We start from the raw sequence: 27,632 nt of genomic DNA, 5'->3' as shown, positions 1-27,632 counted from the left end.
ACCTTTCTTCTTCCTTCCCTTCCTCATTCTGGCCAATAATGAGGCCTGTTGATAGAATTTCAACAAAGCCAGGGAGAGAAGAGAAAGGAAGTTCAAATCAGTCCCTATCCCCTTTAGAAGTAAAAAAGTTAGATTTGGGCCACAAATACAGACTGAAATGGATCTGGGGATTTTCTAGCAGATATAATCTTCTGCTTCTCTCCTGTGAGTTATATTGTGGGCCGAGCATCTGTAGTTTTCCTATATTCCATTGCCTGGCATGGCTGTGGCTCTTCCCTCAAAAATGAATGAATGAATGAATGAATGAATGAATGAGGAATTTGAAATAGACACGAGTGCTCGATGTTACCAATCATCAAAAGTGACCAGTATGCCCTGGTGCGCTGAATGCTATAAAAGACTTCTCTAAGTTGGCTCCAGAAGTCTAGCTAGTTTTTGGTTCACTGGCCACAGGAAAAGCCTGAGCCCATGGTCAAGCACCAGTCTTTCTCCCACCCTTACCCTACCATGACCCAGGCAAGAGACTGTGGCTCTGCATACCTGGCTATATGCATACCTGCATGCCTATAGGCTCTGGGAGGAAACATAGGTGACATGCTAGTCAATGTGAAGTGCATGTCCACAGATTTGTTCTGTGGATTGGTACAGTATTAAAAAAATACTATACCAATATATAGTATATTGGTATAGTATACTATAATACAGTATACTATACTATATATAGTATATATAATATATACTATACTATATAGTATATATAATTCAAGGGTATAATATAGTATACTATACTAATTCAAGGGTACTGAATTAGTTGCTGTAATAAAAATATTAGGGGGTTTCAATTAAAAGTTCAGATTTCTTTGAAGATCTGGGAATACTGGTCTGATGTTCCTGATGGTAACAATTGGCTGGAGGTGAGAACCAGCTACCTCCAACCTTGGTAGGACTCGGGCATAACGAACTCGTATACATGCCTCACTATGGACTAGCACACTCCTCTAAGTGCTTTACAAATAATAACACACCGCATCCTCATAACAACCCTATGATATAGGCACTACCATTATCTCCCTCTTACAAGCAATGGACCTGTGGTGCAGGGAGCTAGGTAAATTGTTCAAGGTGACTTAGCTGGCAAATGACAGAGCTGGCTCTAGTGTCTGTGCTCTGAATCAGAGAGATGGCTAACTTTTTCTGAAAAGGGCTAGATGATAAAGATTTTAGATTTTGTGGGCCAGACGGTCTCTGTTACAACTACTCAGTTCTGCTGTTGTGTCAAGAAAGCAGCCACAGATTGTATGTAAGCAAGTGGACATGGCTGTGTTCCAATAAAACTTTATTTACAAACACAAGTGGTGGTCTGGATTTGGTCCATGGGCTATAGTTTACTGACCCCTGGTTTTAACTCTATGCTCAGCAATGCTCACCTAATTCATTTATGTTGCCTGCCTGGCCCCTGTAGGCATTTGATCTGGTCCAAACCCTAAGTCCCTCCCTGTAAAGGGGAATTTCTGTGAGGTGAAGGGTGTAGTTTGAACATTGACCATAAATCAGGTGTTCTCTTCTAGACACTGCGTATAAAGCAATGAGAAAGGAAGCAAAAATCACACCCCTGTGGAGCTTATGTCCTGGTGGGGGAGACAGACAACAAACAAGGTAAATAAGCAAAAGGGATGGCTTGCTAGATGGTGATAAGGAGATATAAGAAACAGAAACAGTGATAAGAACTGTGCGTGTAAGCGTGTGTTTGTGTGTTGGTGAGTGTGTGACATTTCAGTTAGGGTCTCCAGGGAAGGCCTCACTGAGAAGGTGGCCTTTGAGAAAAGACCTGAAGCAAGTGAGAGGACAGCGGAGAAAATATCTGAGGGAACGTTCCAGCTGTTGGTGGGTTTTGGTCAGAGGAGTGATAGAAGGAGGTGGACCCGTTATCCTTCTGAGTTCCGTCTTCAGGTCGCTTCCTCGGATCTCTGGGAGTGGGCTGTCAGGCCTCTCAGAGAAGCAGATGGAGCAAGGGTGGGGCGGATGGGGAGGCCCAGGCATGGCCCAGGCCCCCTCACTGGCCTCCTGCCTGGAGACAGGCGGGCAGCCTGAGCAAAGGGGCGCTGGCATTTGCACCCAGGGCCCAGCCCTCCAAACTTTGTTCAGGAAGAAGCCAAACGAGGCTTCTACCACGTGGCTCTCTCTGCAGCCTGGCGCCTCAGGCCTTCCACAGCTCAGCATGCTCCTCCACTCTAGACCTAGCTCCCCTTTCCTTCTGTCTGAACCCCTGTTCAGCCAGATCACACCCTGCTGTGAGCACTCCTGCTAACGTCTCCTCTGAGCCCCCATGGCACTCGCTGTGGGGCACCAACCACAGGGCTCTATCCAGGTAAGTCCCTTACAGACTGAGAAGTACCAGATCAGCAGTTCCCAAAGTGTGTTGATCCACACTGGTAGGCACGGCCGGGCCTAGAGTGAGGCGGGTGAGGCCCAGGGGTGCAGAGTACCCTTGGGGTACTCTCTCTTAGGGTCGTGCATGTGCAGGGTGGGCGCCTCACTCGCCTCACCCTATTCCTGGCCCTGGATGGGTGTTACATGAAGAAAGGATCTGTGGTCAATAAGGATGGAAACACTGGCTTGCACACATTATCTTATTGCACGATTCTTCTGAGCCTTTAATAAAGGAGCGTGCGTCGAGCATTTCTAAGTGAGAAACTGGCAGATAAAGGGCGCAACATATGCCAAACTGCTTGAACCACAGGACCCCTTTTTATGGAGTAGAGATGGGGTATTGTTTTTAGAAGTTCTCACATTTGGAAAGAGAGTAGTAGATGCACGTTATTTCTCAATCTACCTCTTTATATAGTTATTTATCTCTTTATACAATGTCCGGTCTCCTAAATTAGTCTGATTTATACCCTGAACCCACAGTGCTGGCAAACGCTCCACAGAGCGTGGGGATTCAGTTAAGAGTCTCAGTAGCTGCTTCACTTGAATGGCACTTGTAAATGTATAGTCATTTCATCTTCTCCTGTTACTCATCCTATGGTAAGGTAACCCAGGGCAGTAGACTACTCATGTTAAAAGGCTAGATCTATGAAGTCCCATATGGTAGCCATTAGCCATGTGTGGTTATTTAAATTAAAATTAATTAAAATTAAGTGAGATTAGAAATTCAGTTTCTCGGTCCTCATTTCAAGTGATCAATAGCCACATGGCTGGTGGCTAGTGGCTACCATATTGGATTGTGCAGACATAGAACATTTCCATCTTTGCAGACAATTCTATTGAACAGCACTGATGATTTGCCCAAGCTTCATGGCCTTTTGCAGGCCGACATGAAACCAGAACTGGAATTCTAGCCAGAGCTCTCTGAGTAGACTGCCCTGGGAGAGGAGCTGCTCCCATGTAACCAAGACTGTGCACCTGAACGGCCCGCAATCAAAGGAGGGCGGGAGGGACATGATGGTGTAGGCCACCGGCAGGAGGCTGAGGAAGAGCACCAGCAGCAGGAGGCCCATGTAGAAGTTGTTGGATCGCGAGGCTTTGAACACGCGTTCGTGGGGGACGTTGCTGCTCATCACTGCCCAGCACTGGAAGTACATGGAGGTCAGCAGGCGCAGCACGTTGATGCCCACCAGTCCCGGAGCATAGAAGGACCCCATCCTGGAGGGGCAGAAACCACACACCTGGTTGGCCCAGCAGCAGGAGAGGCCAGGGAAGGATGATAGAAGGAAATGGGATTGATGGGTTAGGGGCATGAGGCCTTGCTGCTTTCTCTTCCAAGGGAAGGGGCCTCCCATCGAACCGGGACATTTATCACCAAGCTGTAGCCATCCATTCCTCAGGAGAGGGAGACACTCGGAGCACTACTGGCACACCACCAGGCATCTAGCAAATTACATGGCCTCCTGTTTGTTTCTCCATGGTCTCCCTAAAACAGCATTGCTGCTCAAAAAAGTATTTGAAGTCTTTCTATTAGGAGAATTGGACATTGGCTTGCAGTGAGCCCTTGGCATCTTGAAAGTCTTTGGCTGAAGTTATTCAGCCTCCTCTAACTCTCTTCTCAGAGGAGTAAGTTCCTTAGTTCATTTACCTCCCTCCTCTCTCCTTCCTTTTTCTCCCTCCCTTCTTCTTCTTTCCTCTTCTTTCCCTCCTCCTTCCCCCCCTTTCTTTCTCCTCCTTCCTTCCCTCCCCACTTTTTCCTTTCTTCCTTATTCCCTCTCTACTCCCTCTTCCTTCCGTTTTTCCTTCTCTCTCTATCTCCTTCCCTCTCTACATCCATGGTAGCACATGAGTGGGCCAAACATTGTGCTGGTTCTCATCCAGTACTACCCTCTAATTTTCACGTGAAAGAAGGGTGCTCAGAGAGGCTGGAGGATTTGTCCAACCTCTCCCCAGCTAGTTGAGAGGCAAAGCCTGGGATTCCAGTTTTTTGACTCCCCACATGAGGTGATCTCCAGACGAAATGGATAACTCACCAGATCATTCCTTGGTTGAAGATCAAACCAAGCACATTTCCACTAATATCAAACTCAGCATATGAGGGCTGCAGAGAGAGATTGAGAGATGGAGAGAGAGAGAAAGGAAGCTTTTAGGTGGTGGTGTCAGCCAGACCCCACACCAGCCAACTGGTCGAGCCAGGCCCACTCCATCTCAAAGAACCTACTCTGTTGATTAGAGAGGAACCTTAGATTCAGAGTTCTGTTTCTTTAACATGTTTTCAACTTGTAAGAAAAGTTTTGAAGTTCTCAAAGTTGAAACTTTTTTCAATGTCTTTTTCAATTAAAGAAGTGAGAATTTTTACCTTTTAGGGCCTGCAGGCTGACAGTGCATTCTTGGGAGGATGTGGCCCCTAAGAGAATATTTTATCACTGCTTTAATCAGAAATGTGTGCTGAGGTTCATGGGTTCAGATCCCAGGCATAGACCTATGCACTGCCCATCAAGCCATGCTGTGGCAGGCGTCCCACATACAAAATAGAGGAAGATGGGCACAGATGTTAGCTCAGGGCTAATCTTCCTCAGCAAAAAGAGGAGGATTGGCAATGGATGTTAGCTCAGAGCCAGTTTTCTTCACCAAAAAAAAAAAAGAAATATGCCCTAAAATTATCACCAAGGAGTAACTACAATAAATATTGAAATGCAAATAATTAAATGAGGAGTCAAATGAAAAGAAAGCTTTAAAAACAAACAAACAAAAATAAATAAATCACTCCTCTAATTTTCTTTTCTCCTTGCCATCTTCCTCTAGTCTGAGAGCAGTTTATGGAAAAGAAAGAGCTCAGTCAGATTCATATTTTCAGCCTTGGTCTGATTTTCAGAGTTTTGGAGATTTGTCAAATATTTGAAAGAACACAAAGTTTGTGAGTACCGGGGAGTTGGGGACCTTATAACCGACTTCCCAATTTGTCTTCCAGAAATGAAGATAGAGTGACCGGAATGAGAGAAGCAGGAATGAGAAATTAGGAGAGAGAGAAAGAAGGTCAGACAAGCATGGATTGAAGGAGAAAACACGCCTAATCCAATTACAGGAGGGTTATATCTTGGGAATTTAAAACTTAACATTTTAAGTGATTTTAAAAAACTATTTATCTGCTGGGTTTTGTGTCCCGCTTAGAAAAATCTTCCTCATCCCAAGATTATAAGTTTATATATACTTTTAGAAATTTATGATTTCATTTTTTGATGTTTAAAACTTTGATTCACCTCCAATTTATTTATTTAGGTGAAATGAGTGAGAGATACAGTTCCCCCTTTGACGCTTAACCAATTGTCTCGACCATTTGTTATATAATCGTCCTTTTTCCCACTGGTTTGAAAGACTCCCTTCATCATAAACTAAATTTCCAATAGATTGTACCTATTTCTGGATTTTCTAGTCTGTTCATTGATAAGTTTGTCTCTTCCCTAGTACCAGTTTTAGTTGTTATAGCTTCATAATGTTTTAATATAAAAGTAGGTCTAGTCCCTTTAATTTTGCTGTCTTAAAAATATTCCTGGCTCTTTCCATGTGCTTATTTTTTTAAATGAACTTTGGTGTTATTTTGAGATCTTGTTGAACTTATAAATTAATTTGAGGGCAATGACATCTTAGCAATGTTATGTCTTTCTATTAAAGATGCCATCCTCTTTGAGCCAAAGGGTCTTGCATCCTTGTTCTCAGATAAGATTATGACATTTTCCTTGCTGCTGAGGATGAGTTGAGTAGGCTGTGTAAAACTGTGGCTGGTGACTAAAAGAAAAAAATATGACAGAAACCTGTACTGGGGCCCTTACCTGGGCCAGGTACCTTGCTGCAGGCCAGGATGGGGATGACATAGGTAAATAAGGCATGGAGCTCAGTTAAGGGGAGGTCCTCCCCCAACCCCCACACCAGTGACTACTGGGTCGGAAAGTGAGATGTTGTGGAAGACACACACACAGGACAGATGAGACCAGAGTTTCTGCCAGATCATAGACGGCCACTACAGAGAGGAAATGACGCACATTTACAATGAGCACTTTCTCAGGTAGGTGGGGACGAGGAGCATCCCAGGTGGAGGGAATAAGAGTCCCTTATTCCCCAGGTAGAGGGAATATGCTTAAGAGGTTTCTCAAAGCATAATCCAAACACAGTACCAACTGGTACTGTATTCTTTTTTTTTGGGGGGAGGAAGATCAGCCCTGAGCTAACATCCATGCCAATCCTCCTCTTTTTGCTGAGGAAGACCGGCCCTGAGCTAACATCTATTGCCAATCCTCCTCCTTTTTTTTTCCCCTTTTCTCCCCAAAGCCCCAGTAGATAGTTGTATGTCATAGTTGCACATCCTTCTAGTTGCTGTATGTGGGACACGGCCTCAGCATGGCCGGACAAGTGGTACGTCTGTGCGCGCCTGGGATCCGAACCCAGGCCGCCAGTAGTGGAGTGCACGCACTTAACTGCTAAGCCATGGGGCTGGCCCCACGGGTACTGTATTCTTGATGTGTTCCAGGACTTTCCGAAACAGTCACATCCACATCTGCCCTCCCCCACTCCAGGATTTCATTAGAGTCTCAAAAATTAAATATTACCATTTCCCCTTAACCATTTTCCCTATGGTTCCTGTGGCTTGCACAGGGTGGACTTCAAAGTCTAGTGTTCTTTGCCTTCCCTAATGAGAGCTGATGCTACCTTGGCATTTCTATACCCAACCATCTGCTCAGCACTGAAGAGTGTGGCCACCTTTCCCAAGGCCAAACGGCTCCATTTCCCAGATAAGAATGTCACGTTGTTAGTCACACTGGTAAAAAGCACACTTTTCTCTAAGAAGGCAAATAGGACTTTTAAAGGAAATACAGATGGAATACTTTACTACTTCACAAAGCAGAGACTGGCATTAAGTATCTAAAGAAATGCACAAGAATGCATCTGACTAGATCAAAGAGGATGGTTGAAATGCCTTTCTGTGGAATGTCTGTGAAACGGTGACCTACGAATCCAGCCTCCAGGTCCCAGCACCAGCAGTAGTTCATGAACCGGACAAAACAAGCCCGCAAGAAGTCCCCCACCAGGATGGTGATGTACGTTACCAGCATGTCGGACACTGTCAGCCTCATGAATTCCTGCAGAGAGGGACACAGAAAAAGGGGTGGTCAGGGTTCAACCCTGTCCACTTCTCCCAACTGACTGCAGCCATGCAAACTCTCCCCCACCCACCTGAATTCTTCTCTCTGACCTTCTGCTTCTTGGTGGCAGAGTGGTGGTGCAGAGAAACAACCCCAGGCTTTGGAAAATGCTTAATTTAGGTCCCAGCTCTACAGGTTACTAATTGTATTGCTTTGGAATAATCTCTGAACCTCTTGAAGCTGATAAAGCTATAAACCTTGCAGGGTTATTGGGAAGCTTAGTGATTATGTATGCAAATTGCCTGGCACATTGGCAATGCCCAATACTTGGTAGTTATCTGCACTATTGCACAGATAAAGGGTCTGAAGGCTCACTCCTTGCTTCCCCCACCTGCTCCGAAGTGCCAGCTGCCCCAGCTAAGACTGAATTTGACCACTGTCGCTGGGGATAACGGCCAGCTTTCTTCACCTCCTGCTAATTGGATTTTTTTTCTTGGTATATAGATAAAATAATGCAGTTTTTTTCACAGAAGCACATGGCAGAAGAGCCAAAAGCAAAGGAGCAAAGCTTTTTCTGCTTCAGAGTGTATATATAATTTATTAATTTTTTGGGGGGAAAATTGAAAAGATCTGCCAGACATCATCACAACCTTTAATCACATCATTCCCCCTTAGAGGTCCTAGTGGGGCACAGGGTCTGCTTTACTCATTTTTGTATCCTCCAAGATGATTAATAAATGTTTTCTGGATGAACAGCTGATGAGTTTTCAGGGTTATTTTTCAATAAGAATTCCAGCTAATGCTCCTAAGTAAAAGACAAGCCAATATGTTTCAGGTCTCCACTTCTGTGCAAGGTGACGCTCTGGGGCATGCAGTGGAGGTAGTGAAGGATATAGATGAGCAGGACATAACACCTCAAACTCATCATTACCAATAAGCTCAGAAAGAAGCAAGATTTAATCAGTAATGGGAACAGTGATGAACATTCAGGGAGGAGGGCAAGAGAGATGCCTTCCAAGGATGTGAGGCAGGAAATGAGAAATTCTATAGCAGAATATTCCGAAGGAATCACGTAGGTGATGAACTCTCTTCTGCCTTCCAAAGAGGATGAGTTTTATTGACTTAAAGAATCTTTCTCTGTTACACACTGTGGTGGTTTAGAAATGCAGGAGCTGGGGAAGCTGAGTTGCTCTGCCCATTAAAGATGAGGAGGATTTGAAGAGTATGAAGGAATCTGAGCTGGAGGAGACAAATGGTGAGTCTGAGCCCTCCCTGAAGGAATTGGGGAGAAAAGGCCCAGGACCCCTGGGAAAGAGCAGATATTTTCTCCACAGGGACTTGAAGGCAGTGTTTGATGGATTGTGTGATGTAATGCCCTCCTCTGTGATATTTCATTATCCTCAGTTAAAAACACTGTTGCCTAATGCTCTAGGTGAGTGATTCTTCAGGGGTCCTGTGTAAAAGTGACAACCTCTGCATCTCAGTGGGGTGTCAGATGAATAGAAACCCCATGCAAAGAGATGGAGTTGAGGGAGAGAAGGCAGCTGATCCCTGTGTGACCCGTGAATACTTCAAGTTTCTCCCTGGGAAGGCAAAGAACACTAGGCTTTGAAGTCCACACTGTGCAAGCCACAGGAACGGTCGTGAAAGTGGATAACGGGAAATGATAGTTTTTAATTTTTGAGATTCTAATTAATTCTCTTTACAGAAGAATGCATAAATGCATATACACACAAAATCCTTCATCCAATTTTTAGGAGTATTTATTCATGATTTCCAGGTGGAGAACTTCAGGCTTTCAGTGAAATCTGCAGTAAAGTTCTAAATAAATCCAAGCGGTATTAGATTGATGAATGGAGCATAGAGAGAAATATGTGGGACACTGAAAAAAAATGGGAAGTAAAAAGGTAGAACTTTCCTAAGAAATACTGGATGGACATTTCGGTGGCTTAAAAATGGAAACATCAAGGAAGGAATAACAAAGAACTGAGAATAGGAATCACCTTTTCAGGAGAGCATAACTACTCACAATGCCCACGGCTGTCTCCCAGCAAGAACCCCGGGGCACATCTGCAGGGTGCAGGGGTGGCCGGGGGACACTCTCGTTCCAACCCGAGGAGTTGTAATAGTTAAACAAAGTCCAGTGAGTGATATTCTTTATTGTCTCTTCATTAGAAAGCTAGAATGGAAGATGGAGATGTGGTGTTGGAAGGAGCCAGGCATGGGCCAACCATTGGCCACAGGAACAACAATTAAAGCCAGCATTTGCCATAATCCTACCACCTAGCCTCTGCCCTACCCCTCAACAAAGTCTCTCCAGAAATGCCCTCACCAGTCTTTCAATCTATACAGGAGAAGCAGGCAATTAGCTGAAGTCCTTGGGTCTTTTCCATGAAATTATCTTCACTAAGTTATTATCCATCTGTCCATCCATCCATCCAATCATTCATTCTTCTTTTGAGAATAATTTATTCAGGTCTATCCTGGGCAAATAAGGCAGCAGTGATATAGAAGTAAACAAGAGAGATGGGGCTTCCCTCAGAAAGTTCACAGTCCAGTAAGTGACAGAAATGAACAGACAGGTAGTCACAGAACAGAGTGATGAGAGCTGTGAGAAATTTTCCCTGGAACAGAGGAACAATGACATCAGACAATGGGGGCCACAGAAGACTTTCTGGAGGCAGGACTGGTCAACCAGTCACATACGGGGAGAAGGATAGAGAGAGAGGGAAGAAAGAATTTTGCCCCATGGAGGAAATGTGAGGCTCAGGAGAGCGGAACAGTCTACCGCAGCAGGAGGGAAGCCAGAGATGAGGGTGGAAGGGCAGGAAAGGGCCAGATTCAGTTACTTCCACGCTTAGAACCTTCCAATAGTTTCCTGTTAACTTCAGGAAAAAGTTCATGCAGCTCAATAACAAAGAGGGAGGGGTGGGGAAGAGGAGTGTCATCTTCTGGCCTGCCCCCAGTCTCATTTTTCATTTCTTCCCCTCCACTCCATTGTTCAGCCATCCTGCAGTTCCCTGCTTGCACCAGCTGTTTCCTCTGCTTTTTCCAATGTCTGCATAGCTTCCCCAGGGGGATTCTGGAGCCCGTCCTATGCACTGCCATGCTGCCCTGGGTTTGCCCCCATTGAATCATATCCTGCAGCATGCTGTAATGAATGAGCTGTCTCCTGGCCCAGAGAGTTAACACTCTTGCAAAAGGACTGTGTCATGCCCCAGGGCATGACATAAGTGGGTGTTCCATAACTGTCTGCTGAGCAGTGGTGAAAGGTTAAATCAACCATGACATATCACCTCAATGGACACTTAGTCGGCTGGTAAACATTCAGGGCAGCTATGAAACAATACGGGAAAGGCAGCAGGTAAAATATTAAGGGTACCAAATGATGTGTAGATGACGTGAAAAAAGACAGCCTAAGAAAAATACAGTAAAGAACTGCAGCAAAATGTTAACAACGGTTGTCTTTGGGTCATAGGATTATGGGGGTATTTTTTCTTCCTTTACTTTTTTGAACTTTCTAAAAATTCTTTAATTAATGTAAATTATACATAAGGAAATTATTATATTTTAAAATGGAAATTTGGTGGGCAGCAGGGACTGGGGGGAGTTGTGGTCTTTACCTTGAGGCGGACATCATCCATCAGGGCCAAGAGAAACGTGTAGAGGTTCCCCAGGAAGAGCGCAAAGATGCGTCCCAGCTGCCACTTCAGTCCAATGCGCGGGTGGTAATTCTCCAGGGCAGCAATGGTTTCAAACAGAGGGGGACAAAACATCCCAAGCAGGGACATCACGATCTCTACCTGAGAAATCAGGAAAGCCTGGGTTTCTTGTGTCATCGGTATCACTTGCTTGGCCATCATCCCTGCACCCCCAGGGCTATGCATCTCCATCTCCCTGATGTCTCCTCCTCTGCCCCTGGCGATGCCCTGGGGTCTCCACAACTTGCTGTGTGACCCTGGCTAAGGCACCAACATGCTTGAAAGAGTCAGTATATGTTCCATGCATCATAATTGCTCTGCAACTAGTTGCTATCATGATTGTTGCTGTTGGTATTGATAAAAATAGGGAACTTTCTTTGAGAAGTAAATGAGTTAACATATGGGACAGTGCTTTGTGTTCTGTAAAAGCTGTAAGCCAGGCAGCAGTTACCCTGATAGCCCTCATCTCAGGAGTATGGAAGACAGGCAGCTCAGATCACAGAAAGGAACTAATAGCAGAGAGATGTGGTTAAGAGGGTGGCATTTGGAGTCAGCTGTCTGGGTTTGAGCCCCAGCTCTATCACTTGCTAGCTTTGTAACTTAGGAAAAGTTGTATAACTTCTCTGAGCTTCTTATTTCTTCACATATAAAATGGCGATGACAGTCCTTATTGTGAGAGTCAGAAGAGATAATGGACATAAATCTACTAGCACAGAGCCTGGTAAGTGGTAAGCACTCAATTTTGGTGCTGATTTGGGGAGAAGCTGACTTGTATATCTGAACCTGATCAAAGGAGAACTTTCTCTCTACAACTAAACTGCTCACTCAGTGAAGAGAAAATCCTTGCATTGCTGACCAAATTGCATCTTGGCCAACATTTCTGGTCCTGACTCCCCCACTGTCTCACACTGATCATTGGCTTGGCCTCTTATCACCATCACACCTCCACACCTGCTCATACAGTTCTTCCCACCTCAAGAGCCATCACTGCACCACATCCACCACTGCTCTTTTTTATACGTTTGTCTAATGCTCAGCCTAATTCCTGCTTTTGACACAAAATCCCCCATCTTTCCAGCTCACATGAACATTTCCACCTGCTACATATCTGTAGCCCAAAACATCTTATTTGATCACGTTATTCTTGCCTACTGCTGTTTGTGCTTTGGTTTATTCTTGTCAAGCCTGCTGCCTAAGGAAACTGCAATCACTTCAGGGCAGAATTCACCTTGGGCATCTTTTGTATCTCTCTCATAGCTTAGTGACCTGATGAGTTAATTGTAAATAGCATGTAGCTTTTAAAAATTTGGTCTGATTATTTTTCCTTTAAACTGCAGCTTTAATCCATTTACATTTATTGTAATCACTGACATATTTAGATTTAAATCTATCTGATTTTGTGCTTTCTATTTGTCCTATTGGTTCCATATTTCTTTTTCTATCCTTTCTTGCTTTGTGGGGGGAGATAGATTTTTTCTGATTATTTAATTTATTTAGCTCATGATTCTGTGGGTCAGCATTTTTTTCTGGGCTTAGCTAGGTCGTTCTTCTGCTGGTCTCACCTGGATTCATTCATGAATCTATGGTCAGCTGATGGTTGATGGCTTCATTCACCTGTCTGGTGGTTGACTGGCTATTACCTAGGGTGATGAGATAACTGGGCTATGTGTTTCTCATCATTCAGCAGGCTAGCCTGGGATTGTTCACATGGTGGAGGTCTCAGGGTTCCCAGGAAGGCAAGTCCTGATACACAAGCACTTTCCAAGTCTGCTTGTATCACAGTTGCTACTGTCCAATTGGCTAAAGCAAGTCACATGGCCAAGCCCAGCTGGAATCAAGAGATAGGGAAACAAATTCCACCTCTTCATGGGAGGAGCTGGAAAACCACATTGCAAAGAAATGTGCATACAAGGATGGGAAGAATTTGTAGCCCTTTTTCCAACTACCACAGATGTCAAATTCCCAAAAGAGATTTATGGATTCAGTATAATCACAATAAAACTGTAATGTGTTTTATTATGAATCTCAATGAGAGAACTCACTATAAAGCCATAGTTCATTGGACTATGTGTTATTGATGCAGGAACAGACAAATAGACCAATGGAATAGAAAAGAGAGCTCAGAATCACATCCACACAATAATAGACACTTGGTGTATGATATGTGGTACTGTAGAGCTGTGAGGAAATGGATCATCTTTTCAATGATTGGTGTTAAGACAACTAGCTATCCAGTTGACTGACATGCTAATTAAATCCAGCTTTATCTAGCTACAAAAGTCTAATAACAGGTGACTCTGTCTTCAAGATGTTCATACTACTTGACTGGAAAGGGATGTAATTTCACTTTTTAAAACAAGTCCTATAACCCAGACTTTCAATAATTCAGTTGAATGGCATAGGAATCAGTATAATTTCAGGATTTGCCCACAGTATTCACTTCAGCAGAGATGCCCTCCTTACCTCATTCCTTTCATACCAGCCGACGTTCTGCATTTTGGAGAATTCCTGGGATCGCTTCACCACAAAGTAAATAAGGTACCCACTTCCACACAAACAGCAGATGACCAGAAAGTTGGCCAGGACACGGAGAAATCTTGTCAGGTGGATATTTTCTTCTTTGTTACTCTCTTGTTCATCCACTATTGATTCCTTGATGTGTGAAAATGAGATGTGAATAATGACAGGCCAGGAACCAATAGGATTCACTGTCACTGGGTTCCTGAGATGACTACGTTCTCTATTTCCATACATGAAATAAGGCAGAGTGGGTGGTGCAAAGCATTGTTGTCCTAGGGAGAATTAGTTCTTTTCTTTAAGAAAATATATTTTGTTGATACTGTTATTTTGGTTCATGTAATGACAAAAGCTTAGAATTCTTGAATACATACTGTGCACCAGATGTGGTGCCAAACACTTGCCATGCATATCCCTCTTAATCTCAACAACAAACCAATAGAGTGGTTACTATTATTACCCACATTACAGATACCAAGGCTCAGAGACATTTCAGTAACTGACTGGCATTGTTTTAAATCTATAGATCAAATAGATTAAAACCGAAGTTTAACAATATTGAGTCTTCTAATCCAGGGACTGGCTTTTTCTAAAAAAAAGTTATGGCCAAATTTGTTCTGTAAAAAGCCAGACAGTAAATCTTTTTGGCTTTGCATGCCATGTGGTCTCTCACACAAGTACTCAGCTATGCCATTGTAGCATGAAAGCAACCATAGAGAATATATAAATAAATGGGCGTGGCTTTGTTTTAATAAAATCTTACTTACAAAAGTAGGCAGCAGGCTGGATTTGGACCCTGGGCCTGAGTTTGCTGACCTCTGTTCTAATCCATGAGCATAGTATCTCTCTCCATTTATTTAGAATTTCTTAATTTCTTTCAGCAATGTTTTGTACTTTTTGGTGTAGCAGTCTTGCACTTTTTTTTTTTTTTTTGGTTAAATCTATTCCTAGAAGTTCTTTGTAATTTACGCAATTTTATTGTAAATAGAATTAAAAATTATTTTTAATTGTTTGCTGCTAGTGTATAAAAATACAATGGATTTTTTTATTATTAACTTTGTATCCTACATCAGTAACTCTATGAAGACACAAATAGTATATGGCAGAGCCAGGATGGAAAATGAGGTCTCCCCAACACCAAAGTACATGGAAGGAGAGTTTGCCAATCAATTAACAGTTACTGTGTTCAGGTTCAGCTTTAAGTAACTCATCAGGCAGTTAATATATATTAACGCACAGAGTTCTCACAGTATGTGCTCTGTTATGTGAATGTATGATCTTGGTTTTTAATAGACTCAGAGGAGAAGCCTTCTCCTTCCCAGATGTTCAAAGTGATTCATAGGCCTTGACTTTGTCTCTGGAGGAAGAGTCAAAGCCTCACTGACCTCCACTCTTCCCTTGGATGCTCCTCCAGAAGCTCCCCACTGCTATGAGAAGGAGAAGGGAAGGAGTCAGCTCCCACTTCCACACTCTGCCAAGCCAACTGGACTCTGGGGCTCATGAAACCCATGTAGTGAGCTGCTGAGCCCAAGCCCTGTCTCTAGTGGGTGTACCTGCCATCTGTAGCCACAAGTCAGTGGGCAGGAGCCCACTTCTCCTCCCAGGGAGGGCAAGGAGAGAGGAGAGGGAAGAAGACCAGACAACCAAGCACAGCTGCAATGTAAATCTGCCCTCTGCCACGTCCTGGGGGAAAGAAAGTCTGACTGATCAGATAGGAGAAATATTGAACTATCAAGAGCTCTGAATGATTTTACAGTCATGGAGGAAAAAATTAGATGTGCAGTGCTTCAGTGTACCAGCTTCTGCCTTCATTCGTTTGCTTACCCTCCGGTTTGTTTTTATGTTATATTCTTTAGGCCACTCTTTTGTGAACAAATTAATGAGATAATTAAGTGTAGAGTTGCACTCTTAGTTGATTCCTTTATTGCCACAACACAAAATGAGGATTCTCGACTCCTTCTAATCACTTGGGGAGCTTAAAAAAAAAAACAATGCTAGAACCCTGCCCCAGACCAATTACACCAGAATCTCTGGGCGTGGAGCCCAGAGGTTTTTAAAGCTCCTTAGGTGATCAAAACATGCATAAAAGGTTGAGAACTGCTGTCCCAAATGATCCTTTCACTTCCTCCAGCAGAAAACAGTTCCACGAGGAAAGAGGCACGACCAGGTGCCAGCATCCAGGATTCTCTGCCATATGAGGAAACAGACAGTGGGTACCAACCATGAACATTCTTCATGGCTTGAGAGCTAGGCTCATCCCTCTGGTAAAGCTCTTGCCACAGATTACTTGGGGATCTTATTTCCCATGCCCCAGGTGAAAAAAGCCTCCCAATGACTGGAGGGATCCAAAATTCCCCCAGGAAGTGGGGACTGCCCCGGGGTGACTACCTTGAAGCTGGTGGTGATGGAGACATATTTGTTGTCAGCCGTCTCTGAGTTCCCGATCAGGTAGTCCCAGCTGGTGAACATCTTGAAGCTGAACGTGAAGTTATCACTCTCTCCCTCGCTTGTGCTGCCCTGGTTGTTGCTGGCCATCCTGTAGGGCGCACACCACTGTTGTTATGTCTGCCCTGTTTCTGCTGCGTCACCCTGAGCTGGTCTTGGGCACAGGTAGCAGACATCCAAAGAAGGGAACGAGCCAAGACAGATTTGAATCGGACTAATGATAGCCAGGGTGCCTTCCCCCCAAACTCAGAGTCCCCTGTGAGCACACAGGGTATCCATTGGGTAATAAGGAGCCTGCAAGATACAGGACACTTAACCACGTTTTCTGCCCTGCCATCTGACTTCCGGTGGCTTGACTCACCTGCAAATGTTTTAGAACTCTATTCTCGCAGAGGAACATCCCCTTCTAATTCATCTGTTTTCTTGGATAGAAGTATATTTTTTTCTGATATAAAATCCAATAAGCCCTGAGGCAGTTGGTACCACAACCAGACAACACTCACATTGTTTTCTTAAGCAAGCTTGGTTGGAAGTACCTTGGACCTGCCTTGTTACCCATCTATTTCATCCTCCCTGTGCTCAACCTCTCTTGGTGCTCCCTGGAGTTCAGCCCTGTGGGAATCACCGAATTCCAAGCAGTGGCTCTATCAGATACAATGGCGGGGGGCGGGAGGGGGTGCTGTCCAGGGGCTTGGTTAGCTTGGTTGGCTTAAGTCAGCTTTTTGGTTCATCAGGGAAACATTCTATATCCTTATGCTAATCTGGGATAATAGCAGGAAAAAAACGTAATAACATGAGGGCTAAGAATAAAGCCAAGTCTGTCTCCCTGCTTTTTTTTCCTTTTGCTTCTTAGAGCTGGGCAGCCACATATCACATAGTGGTCACTGTCGCGTGCAGGACAGGCCCTCGTGAGCAGCGGCATTCTCCCCTGAGACGATGAGGTAGAAAGCCAAGCTGGGCCCACACGCTGTGCTTCCAGGGTTCCAATCAGGCTTTGAGAGGGCTCCACTCCTCTCCTGCAGACACGGCTACCCATGCTCTTCTGGAAGAAGTGACCCCTGTGGCCTTGCTGAAGGGTGGGTGGGCCCTGGTGGTGAGGAATGTGAAGAAGACTGTGCCCCACTCCCCCAGCCTTCACTGACTGGGGTCCCCTGACTTAGAAGGCAATTCCTGGACTAGTCCCAATTTTTTCTTTAGAGAATATGTATTAAGAACCACAGACACATTAAAAGGTCATTTCTGACCAAAAAGACAGGTAGAGTTGGGGCCAGAGAGGACATCATGGTTAATAACAGCCACATATATTCATTTAGGCTTATTGTTTATAGCTTTATAAGTACCGTGCTGGGTTCTCACATGCAAGCTACAGTTGTAGAGGAGGAGAAGAGATCTTCTGAGGAAGCTGAGCTCTGGGGAAAGTAGATACAGGTCTTGCAAACCTCTTCAGCCTTACCATACCAGGTACCCTGCTCCTCCTCAAGCCACACTGGCCTTCTGACAGTTTTTGGAACTCACTAGGATATTGGCTGCCTCTGGGCCTTTGCACATGCTCTTGCTTTGTCTAAAATGGTGTGCCCCAGACTCTCAGTGTTCTCAACCTCATCTAGAGGAGTTATATCCCATTTCCGAGAACTTCCCACGTTACCCTGTTTATTTTTTTTATACTACATTTTGCAATTGCATTTGCTTTGTGTCTTTTCTTCTTTCCTCTCTAAATTCCTTACAAGAAGGTAAGTAGGTGCAGAGCGACCCTGGGAGTGGGCTGTTTGTGGGAAGAAAATTAAAAGCCTGTAAATGAGATGGTCATACTTACGATCTAATGACAATCATCAGGCTATAGCCGAACACGCTGACCCCCACCATAAAGTAAGCCATGGGCAACCTGTACCTCAGCCACCCGATGGTCCTCTGGTTGTTGTAGTAGCCGTAGAAGAGAGCAGAATACTTGATGTAGCCCTGCGGGACAGCAAACCCAAACGCTCTGGCTTTGTAAGCTCAGCCCACACACAGTCATCAGACACGTCCATTCTACTGGGGATTTCTTTCTCAGGGGTTTAACAGGAGTCTGAGAGGAGGAAGGACCAGTCCTGGACATACTTGTCCTTCCCTTCACTTCCCTCAGTTGCTCCAGAGTCTCTCCATGTCTCCACACCTCCCCCTCTTTCTTTTCTTCCATTTCTTTATTTCTCCACTGTACAGAGTGCATAGAGATACAGGATGGAGACGAGAGCGTTGTTTACATTTAGGATAAAATTAGGGATAAGGTAGTGTGTGTGTGTCTGCGTGCACATGCATAGATAGCTCCAAATTCTTTCCTCTCATTCGCAGGGTCTTAATTTAACACTCTGGAAGTAGACGGGAGTCTGTGAACTTTCTTAGCATTTCAAAACTTCTAAAGAAAACTGTATGTGATAAGTCTCACAGTCTAACCCAAACTGCTAGTTTTGGTTTTGATTTTTAGGTATAATTAACTTTAGGTATAATTAGTATACTTTTTAGGTGTAATATTAGCTTAGAATTTTAGCCCTTATATGTCTTCGTTGAATATAAAATGGGATTGTTGTTGAATAAATTCAGTTTGTTTTGGGTAAATAGGATGCTTCATCAGGGGTTATTGGGTGAAATAAAGAACAAAGGAAATCCTTAGCAGTAATATGTAGTAGTGGTAGTATATAACCCTTAGGAGTGGAGTAGTTATTTGGAACCACCCCTGTTCCAAATGACTTGGAAAAATATTCCAACTCACTTTCACACATTTCTGAGGGGTCTTGAATCTGACCATGAGAGTGAAAGATGGCGGCAGCAATGACCTGTTGCTTGAACCACCTCAGCCAGGCCTCCCAGCCTCAGGAACTCCTTGGAGCTGCAGACCAAGCCCTCCCAAGGCATGGGGGTGTAGGGATTCCAAAAGGAGGGAAAGGTGTTCCAGGCATAAGACCCTGACCAAAGGCAGGGAGGCACTAAAGTATGTCTTTTATTCAGGGTCTTCCCCCAAACTTGGTAATATTGGGGCATAAAGTGTGAAGTCTTAGATAGACATGGACTGGAGAAGTAGGGAGCAGCCAGGTCACGAACAGTTCTTTTGGAAATCCAAATAAGAACATTGGATTTTATTCCATTTGGGAATAGGAATAAAGGAATATTGGAGGTAGGGGAGTGACAGGGTCAGGTTTGTATCTTAGAAAGATCACTCTGGCAGCAGAGGGAATGGAGATTTTAGGAGCCAAGCCAAGACAGGAAGCAGAGGTAGAAGATTCTGACAGTCCTGGTATGGTGGGGGTGTTATTCGAAGGACAGGTAAGCGGGATGGAGAAAAGGATACCTATTCAAGAAATATTTAGTAAGTAGGCTCAGACTCAGTGGCTGACTGGAAGTGGGGGGTGGTGGTGAGGAGGAGGGAGAAGTGTAGGATGACTCTCAGGTTTCAGACTTGAATGATTGGATGAGCGATGGTTCCAGTAAAGGAGATGGGAAAGGAGACGTGAGTTTGCTTGGATAGATGTTGAATTTGAGGAGCAGGTAGGACATTCACTTGAAGATGCCATGTGACACTTGGAGAAAGGCTGGAGTGGTGATAGACCTGGGGTGTTAATGTGGGTATGGAGAGAGAAACCATACTCTAAGATCACCATACGTAGAGCTGGCAGAATGAGGGGACCATTGGCCTCGTGGGGGACTCACATCCTCAGAGTGTGTGCCTGGAGAAAAGACTCATGAAGGGGACCCAGGAGGACTGCTGAGAGATGTGGTTGGCTAGCTCATTTTACATAATGCTGGGATCCTATTTGATTAAAGCACTGGTTTTTCAATATTTCAGTGTAACATTTCAAACTTATCCAAGCAATCTTTAGGGCTCACAATCACAAAATGGAAGTGCATTTGAAACCGAGGATGAAGGAGTTAAAGTTTCCCTGGATTAGGAAGAAACTGTGCCTGTACCCACAAGGTTAACATGAGGAAAAAAGTAACCAAAGTTTCTGAGCTTGCCTTGCAGAACAGCAGGAGGACCGCTGACAAGAGAGTAACTTGCTGACAGCCCTCCGCCTGACTAAGCATCTCACAGGAGCACTGAGAAGCTACAATGACCAGTTGTAAGCTTCACACGTCACAGACTAAAGATGTACTGCATGCAACACATAGAACTCCCCCACCCACGAATTTGCACATGAGGCCCATGAAGAAATATGGAAGACAGTCACCCCTGCGCAGAGGGCTCTTAGAACTTCAGCGCCAAGGCCACGTGCTCCCCTCCCTGTCTTATTCTCACAATGTGCTTTGGAAAAACGCTTAGAACTGCATGTAGACAAGCTAATCTTAACCGATAGAAAGAATAACTTGTCCTCTGCCCAAACTGTTCCTTCTGTCCCAGATAAGGAAGTAACTGAGGTTTTCTTGGATTCCTCAGGAATGTGGCATTCAGCAGATCCACTATGGAGAGGTGCCCAGATCCGCTATGGAGAGGTCATCCATCACCTGACATTTTGAGCCCCCTTCTGAACCCTGTTTGCCTTATGTGAGTCACTTCCAAATCAGTTTCCTTTTAAGATGGGTTTTTTTAGGACAGTAGTCCACCATCTTCCGATACGCTAGCTTATAGCTTATTAAAGTTGTTTCCACACCACCTGCTTGGCCTTTTATCTTGTATCGAGCAGATGGAGCCTTTGCTTGGTATCACATAGGCATGTTCACAATGGTACCTCAAAATCCCAAAGGACGGAAAAATCCATGGCTTTTTCTTGCTCAGCCCGAGGTACTGTCTTTCTGGGTATACTTCCATAAGGCATGCCCATCAGCACCTTGTGTAGGGACAGAACGACACAATTATCCGTGGAGGAAATACAAACACACGGAGACATTCATATGCTGGGTTACATACTTTCTTTCTCAGAGCAGGACACATCCATTTCTTCTGTAAATAACATTCATCACTTTCCTGATTTTAAAAGTATCACATATTCATTATAGAAAATGTGAAAAAGTACAGAGGAGAATTTAAAAAATTACATGTAACCTCCACATCCCAAAGATAATGACTGTTAGATATTTACGTATTTTCTTTCAGTTGTTTCTGAGTTTTATATATATTTTAGTCTGGTTATTTAGCTTAATATTATTTTATGACCAATTCCCTATGTCATATGGTATTTCTCAAAATAAAATGACTTCAAAATATCTAATCATGTGTATGTACCATAAACTTACTTAACAAATCCCCTCTTGTTGGACATTAGAGTATTTCTGGTTCTTCATGTATACATAATTCTATTATTAATACCCTTATATATATATGCCTTTATTTGCATCCTTAATTACAAAAAAAATCAGAATCATATTAAATTTACATATCAATTTGGGAAGGATTGACTTTTCTTTTTTATTACTGAATTATTGTGTTATTTACTTGAAATATTATCTTTTTTTTTTTTTGCTGAGAAAGACTCTTCCTGAGTTAAAATCTGTTGCCAATCTTCCTCTTTTTGCTTGAAGAAGATTTTCTCTGAGCTTACATCTGTGCCAGTCTTCCTCCATCTTGTATGTGGGTTGCCGCCACAGCATGGCCACCAATGAGTGGTGTAGGTCCACGTCCGGAAACTGAACCTGGGCCACCGAAGTGGAGTGAGCTGAACTTAACCACTAGGCCATGGGGCCAGCCTCTGACTTTTTTTAAGGATATTAAGTTTCCCCTTCCAAGAATGTGTCCTCCTGTTTATTCAGTTGTATTTTTGTCCTATAGTGCTTTATAGTGTTCCCCATAGAAATCTTCTAATTTGTTAAATTTATTATGTTATTTTATAGATTTATTGCTATTGTGAGTTTGAGAATTTTAAATTTCCTTTCAAACTGGATATTGAGAGTGTGGAAAATGCTACTGATATTTGTTTATTTAAAATGACTACCAGCCCTCTCAATATACTTTCATTAATTCAAGTAACTTTTGGTAGACTCATTGGGACTTTTGGGGTGTGCAATAATATCACCTGCAAACTGAAATAATTTTGTATTCTTTTTTGTACAAAATGTATAAGTTTAATTTTCTTGACTTATTGCATTAGGTAGAAATTTCAAAATAATGTTTAAAAGTAGTGGGGATAGGAGCATACCATGTTGCTCTTGATTTTTGGTAACACAGCATTTAGTATTTGACCATTTAATGTAACATTACTTTTGTTTTTTAATTTATAGGTTCATCATTTTTAGGTAATTCCCTCATTTCTTTTTGTTTTTAAATTTTTATTCTTATTGGGAAATATGTTATATATAAAATAGTATATCTCTCTATCTCATATTTGTACAGTTGATCATAATTAAAAGAAAATTAACTACTGTGTATCCACTACCTAGTTTAAGAAACAGAATACCAGGTCTTTAACACTCTGGGTATGTACCTCCAGATCCATGGACACTGTGAGGTAATAAATGTTTGTTGTATTCAGCAAAAAAATTTTGGGGAATTTTTGTTACACAGCAAGAGATTGTATTAGTTAATACAAATCCAAACAACTTAGCAGGAAAGAAATGGTAAGAGTAGAAATTAATGATATAGAAGATGAAGATACATAAGACAAAGACCTGAATGTGAATGTTTACAGTAGCTTTATTGATAATAGCCCCAAACTGGGAACAACCCAAATGTCCATAAACTGGTGAATAACAAACTGTGGTACATCCACACAATGGAATATTGCTCAGCAATAAAGGAACAGACTATTGATACATGCAACAAAGTGAATGAATCTCAAAGACATTGTGCTAAGTGAAAGAAGCCAGACACAAAAGCTACATACTGCATGATTCTATTTATATGATATTCTGGAAAAGGCAAAACTTTAGGGACAGAAATCAGATTACTGCTTTTCAAGGGCTGAAGGTAAGGAGAGAAAATTGCTTGCAAAGGGGGCACGAGGGAACTCTTTTTGAGATGATGGAAATATTCTATAACTCAGTTGTGGTGATGGTTACTGACTGTAAAAATATATTTATTTACTAAATAGTATTTAACCAGATGGTTACCGACTGTGAATCTATTTGTGAAAACTCATTGAACTATACATCTAAAAAGAGTGAATTTTACAGTATGTAAGTTATGCTTCCCTAAAACACCTGAATTAAAAAAAAGACATATCAGAGAGAATCAACAAAGCCAAAGTTGTTTAAGAAAATAACGAAAAGAGACACATCTTTAATATAAATGAAAGGAAAAAATTACACTGTAATGCAAAAGGGAATATAACTTCAGATGCACAAGTGATTTTAAAAAACAAGAAACTACTGTATTTAACTTTAAGCCAATACATTTTAAAATGTAAACTGAAATGGAAAATTCAGAAGAATATTACATGTAAGGGTTATGTAGGTAATACGATTGGGGAGAAGTAGTTAGAAGTCATTAGTGTATATGTAATTTTTATTTTTAAACTTAGTGGTAGGCAAATGGACTCATTGTTTATACCTTTCCATGTGTCTGAAATATTTTAATAGTAATTTTTAGAGGAAGTATCAATATGAGGCTTACTGACTGAATGCTGTTTATGTGAACCCCACAGCAGAGCTTACAAGGTATTTTTAAGAGTTATTTAATCTAATTAATTAATGTATACCAGCAATTATCAACACTGGCTGCATATTAGAATCACCTGGGGAGCTGTATGAGTCACCTATTGTTGTATAACAAATTATCCTAACACAGCAGCTTAAAACAACCACATTTATTATCTCACAATTTCTGTGGGTCAGGAATCTGGGTATGGTTTAGCTGGGTCCTCTGCTTCAGAGTCTGTCACAGACTGCCATCAAGGTGTCTGCCGGGGCTTTGGTCTCATCTGAAGGTCTGGCTGCGGAAGGATCTGATTCCAAAGCATGCAAGCCAAGAAGGGAATCGAGAGAGAATGCCAGCAAGACGGAAGTCATAGTCTTTTATAACCTAGTCATGTAAGCGACAGCCTGCAACTTTAGTTATACTCTATTTGTTAAAAGTGAGTCACTAGGTCTAGCCTATACTCAACAGGAGGGGATTATACAAGGGCATGATACCAGGAGGTGGGAGTCATTGGGGGAAATCTTAGATGTCTGCCTACCACAGGAGCTTTTAAAATAGGGATACCAAGGCCACACTCTCAGAGATTCATATTCAAGTGATTGGGGTGGGCCTAGGACGTGGTATTTTTTTAAAACTCTCCATTGATTTTCACATGTAGCCAGTGTTGAGACGAGAAGTACATGAACTCGTCATCCAGTACAGCCTTGAAAGCCAGCTCCTGCAGCATAAAACTGAGGGCTCCCCAGTAGTCACGAAGGCATCCTGGGCTGTGCAGGCAATTGTCATTAAAGCTGAACAAGATTCATTCTAGCATTCAGAGCTGTTTAATTCCATTAAAATAGTATTGAGGGTTTGTGGCAAAGAAAGATGAGTATGAGGAGAAATTCTGTTAAAGTTGCCCAACATTTGAGCACTTCTAATATTCTTATTCCCAGATCTTCTGATTCACCGTGGTGAGCTTTAAAACATCCATGAGCCATGGGAATATAAGATCATCAGGCTTATGCTAAAAACCCTGGGGCCCTGAAGTTATTCACGTCTTTGACCAACAGGGCACCTCCTCCACTATATTTGCAGTGAGTTCGGATGTGTCTGATTCCCAGGTGGCCAGTTTCCCACTATCCTAAATAGGAAGGCATCTTGGGATGCCCCACATCCTCAACTGCTGTTATCCAACCTGTCATTAAGTCTCGTCTGTTCTACTTCTCTCTAATTCCTCTCTTTTAATCCATTCCCATTGATAATAACTTGATCTGGGACTGAGCTATTGCAACAGGCTCTTAACTGGTCTTTGCCTCTCTTTCTCCCTTAGCGGTCCCTCCTCCTGGCCCAGGGCTCCTCATTCTAGCCAGCCCTCTCTGACTCTCTCTCTGTCTCTCTCTCTCCCTTCTGCCACCCTACTCCAATTTGGCTTTCCCAGTCATCATCCAACCAAGTCAAGGCACTCTTGCCTGGACAGTTCAGGTTTTGGCTGCTTCATTGGTATGCACCAATCACTAAGCTGTCATTGTTTCAAACAAATGTCCCTCCTGATATGAAATATTTATAAATTATATCAATTTACATAAATTATATAAAATTTAATGTTTCCTTAAAGAAAAAAACTGAGTATCCTTAAAATTATTCAACTTCCCAAAAAGACTGCCTTCCTGGACCACTGTCTAGCACAATTTCAGCCATGTCTCATAGGCCTACAACATTTAAATATACTCTCTTCTCATGGAAATAAATCCAGTGGCTACTGGGGAAAACTCACACTTCCTTGGCTATGGAAGGGAGAAGTGAAACTTCTAGTTAGCTTCTGACAATATTTTCCCTATGGGGAGAACCAGACTTGGTGCAAGAGCATTTGCACACACTTACCAGAAAGTTTAAAATCCTTATCTCTAGGTTGGAGAGAGATAATGGCTTAAGAATATACATAAAACTAAGTGGACTCATAACCCTTGATTTCTACGTATGAATATAAAGGAGTATAAAAGCTAGTTAATGACATATTTAAGTACACTTTTTAGGTAATGTAGAAAAGAATTCAATGGTTTAATAAATAATGTAACACTCCTTTGCTACCAAGCGCTATTATAATACACCATCAACCTCTTCCAACTAATCTGATTTAATTCACATTCTGTGGAAGTCTTTCAATTTCAGTTTTTTCAATTTGAAAAATAGATGTGCAGAAAAGTTTTCCAAGGATGTGATTACAGCTAGAAAGGACTCCAATATGCTCATGGAACCATTTATAATAAAATAGGGATCGCTAAGGTATCATAGAACCAATTAATAAACCTGGAAGGAAGAAAATACTAAATGAAGATATATTGTTACCCTAAAAGCTGTTGAAGTAAATCCACTGGTGTACCCAGCACCATCAATAAGCGGTTCAGGCAGGACTGTAATAATTAGTGTGCTCAGCACTTAGTAGACCCCAGGCACCCTTCGAAAAGACCCCAGGCCAACACTCTGGAGACCTGGGATCCCATTCACCACACATTTATTGTGTAACTTTGCACAAGTCGCTTATTCCTTTTTTGTCTCTCAATTACTCATCTATATGGAAGGATCTACCTACATCCATAATAAGATTATATCTGGGAGAATACTGAGGAGCACTATTCAAATGTAAGGTTTTTTGGTAATAAATTATGATATAATGCATTCTAGTCCTTTTTTTTTTTCAGGGTAAAAGAAAAAAATTCACTGAGATATTAACTCTCAAATGATCTTAAAGTAAAATGAAAAGTAGAAAAATGTAGGATCCATCTCAATTCAGAAACACAACTATTTTGGTTCCATTCTTTGTACTGAACTATCTGGGCAATTAATGTGAGTATAGAATTTTAAATGAATGACTGATTCTCTTTAAAACAGAGAGTATTTTATTAACATAAAGGAAGATGGTGGTCATGATAAGCCTCAACACTATCCAAAAATATAGGAAGTTCTTTTCTTACCTCTGGGATTATGACTAGACCAAATATTAAGCCAAAAAGGATGAGGTTAACTCCATACATCCATCGGAGAAAGATGAAATATGATGCCACTGAAGAACCGAAATGACCTCAAGAGAGAAAAGATGGTGAAACATAAGTACTACAGAAGGAGGAAGTTAACACTACTGAGCACTTTGTATCTGTGATGGATTTAAGTTTTGCATCAGTCCGTGGAATGGACATCCTGATCTCCATTTTCTTTTTCCAGATAAATAACCTGAGGTTCTGTAGAGTTAACCAATCTGCCTTAGCTCCCACCATCAGAAAGTGAAGAAACACAATGTTAATCTTGGTGTGACTAGTCCAAAGCCCATTCTTTTTTTCTGATGCAACAGAATTTATGAAATAATCTAACCAGCTGCCAAGAACACAATCCAAGCCCATGGAAAACTCTTCAGTAAACCAACTAAAAACAGTGCCACCAAAATACTCACTTTCAATGTCCTTGATCTTCATTTCCCAGGGAATACATTGAGTCTTGAAATTATCAAAGTCTCTCTTAAACTTGACCCATTTCTGGAATCAAACAGGTAACACCCTCAGTTCATTCACACGCTACCTTGGGGCCTGGAGGGGCACACTGGAGGTACACTTTGTTTTTGTTTTTGTTTTTTTTTGCTGAGGAAGACCGGCTCTCAGCTAAAATCTATTGCCAATCCTCCTCCTTTTTTTACCCCCAAAGCCCTAGTAGATAGTTGTATGTCATAGTTGCACATCCTGCTAGTTTCTGTATGTGGGACGCGGCTTCAACATGGCCGGACAAGTGGTGGTCGGTGTGCGCCTGGGATCCGAACCTGGGTGGAGGTACATTTTGATGTTGATGTGTCAACATGAGATTGACCTGTGGGTGAGGCTACCATCTTGGAGTCATTAA

General features: G+C 42.5%; 1 protein-coding gene across 1 annotated transcript in view; it reads right to left on the bottom strand.

The window, feature by feature from the left end:
* The window catches only part of TMC2 (transmembrane channel like 2), a 57,677-nt gene that overhangs the window by 12,434 nt on the left and 17,611 nt on the right, over positions 1–27,632 (bottom strand). Inside the window, exons 5-15 of the mRNA XM_058562203.1 lie at positions 27,193–27,274; positions 26,720–26,826; positions 20,926–21,024; positions 18,042–18,184; positions 16,172–16,319; positions 13,730–13,918; positions 11,189–11,368; positions 9,595–9,744; positions 7,434–7,562; positions 4,461–4,528; positions 3,406–3,645 (exon numbers count right to left, since the gene is read on the bottom strand). Coding sequence (XP_058418186.1) covers positions 3,406–3,645; positions 4,461–4,528; positions 7,434–7,562; positions 9,595–9,744; positions 11,189–11,368; positions 13,730–13,918; positions 16,172–16,319; positions 18,042–18,184; positions 20,926–21,024; positions 26,720–26,826; positions 27,193–27,274 — 1,535 coding nt within the window. The remainder of the gene's footprint in view (positions 1–3,405; positions 3,646–4,460; positions 4,529–7,433; positions 7,563–9,594; positions 9,745–11,188; positions 11,369–13,729; positions 13,919–16,171; positions 16,320–18,041; positions 18,185–20,925; positions 21,025–26,719; positions 26,827–27,192; positions 27,275–27,632) is intronic.

Source organism: Diceros bicornis, chromosome 19, assembly GCF_020826845.1.
Source record: "Diceros bicornis minor isolate mBicDic1 chromosome 19, mDicBic1.mat.cur, whole genome shotgun sequence".
NCBI lineage: Eukaryota > Metazoa > Chordata > Mammalia > Perissodactyla > Rhinocerotidae > Diceros > Diceros bicornis.
This window is presented reverse-complemented; position numbering and strand designations above follow the sequence as displayed.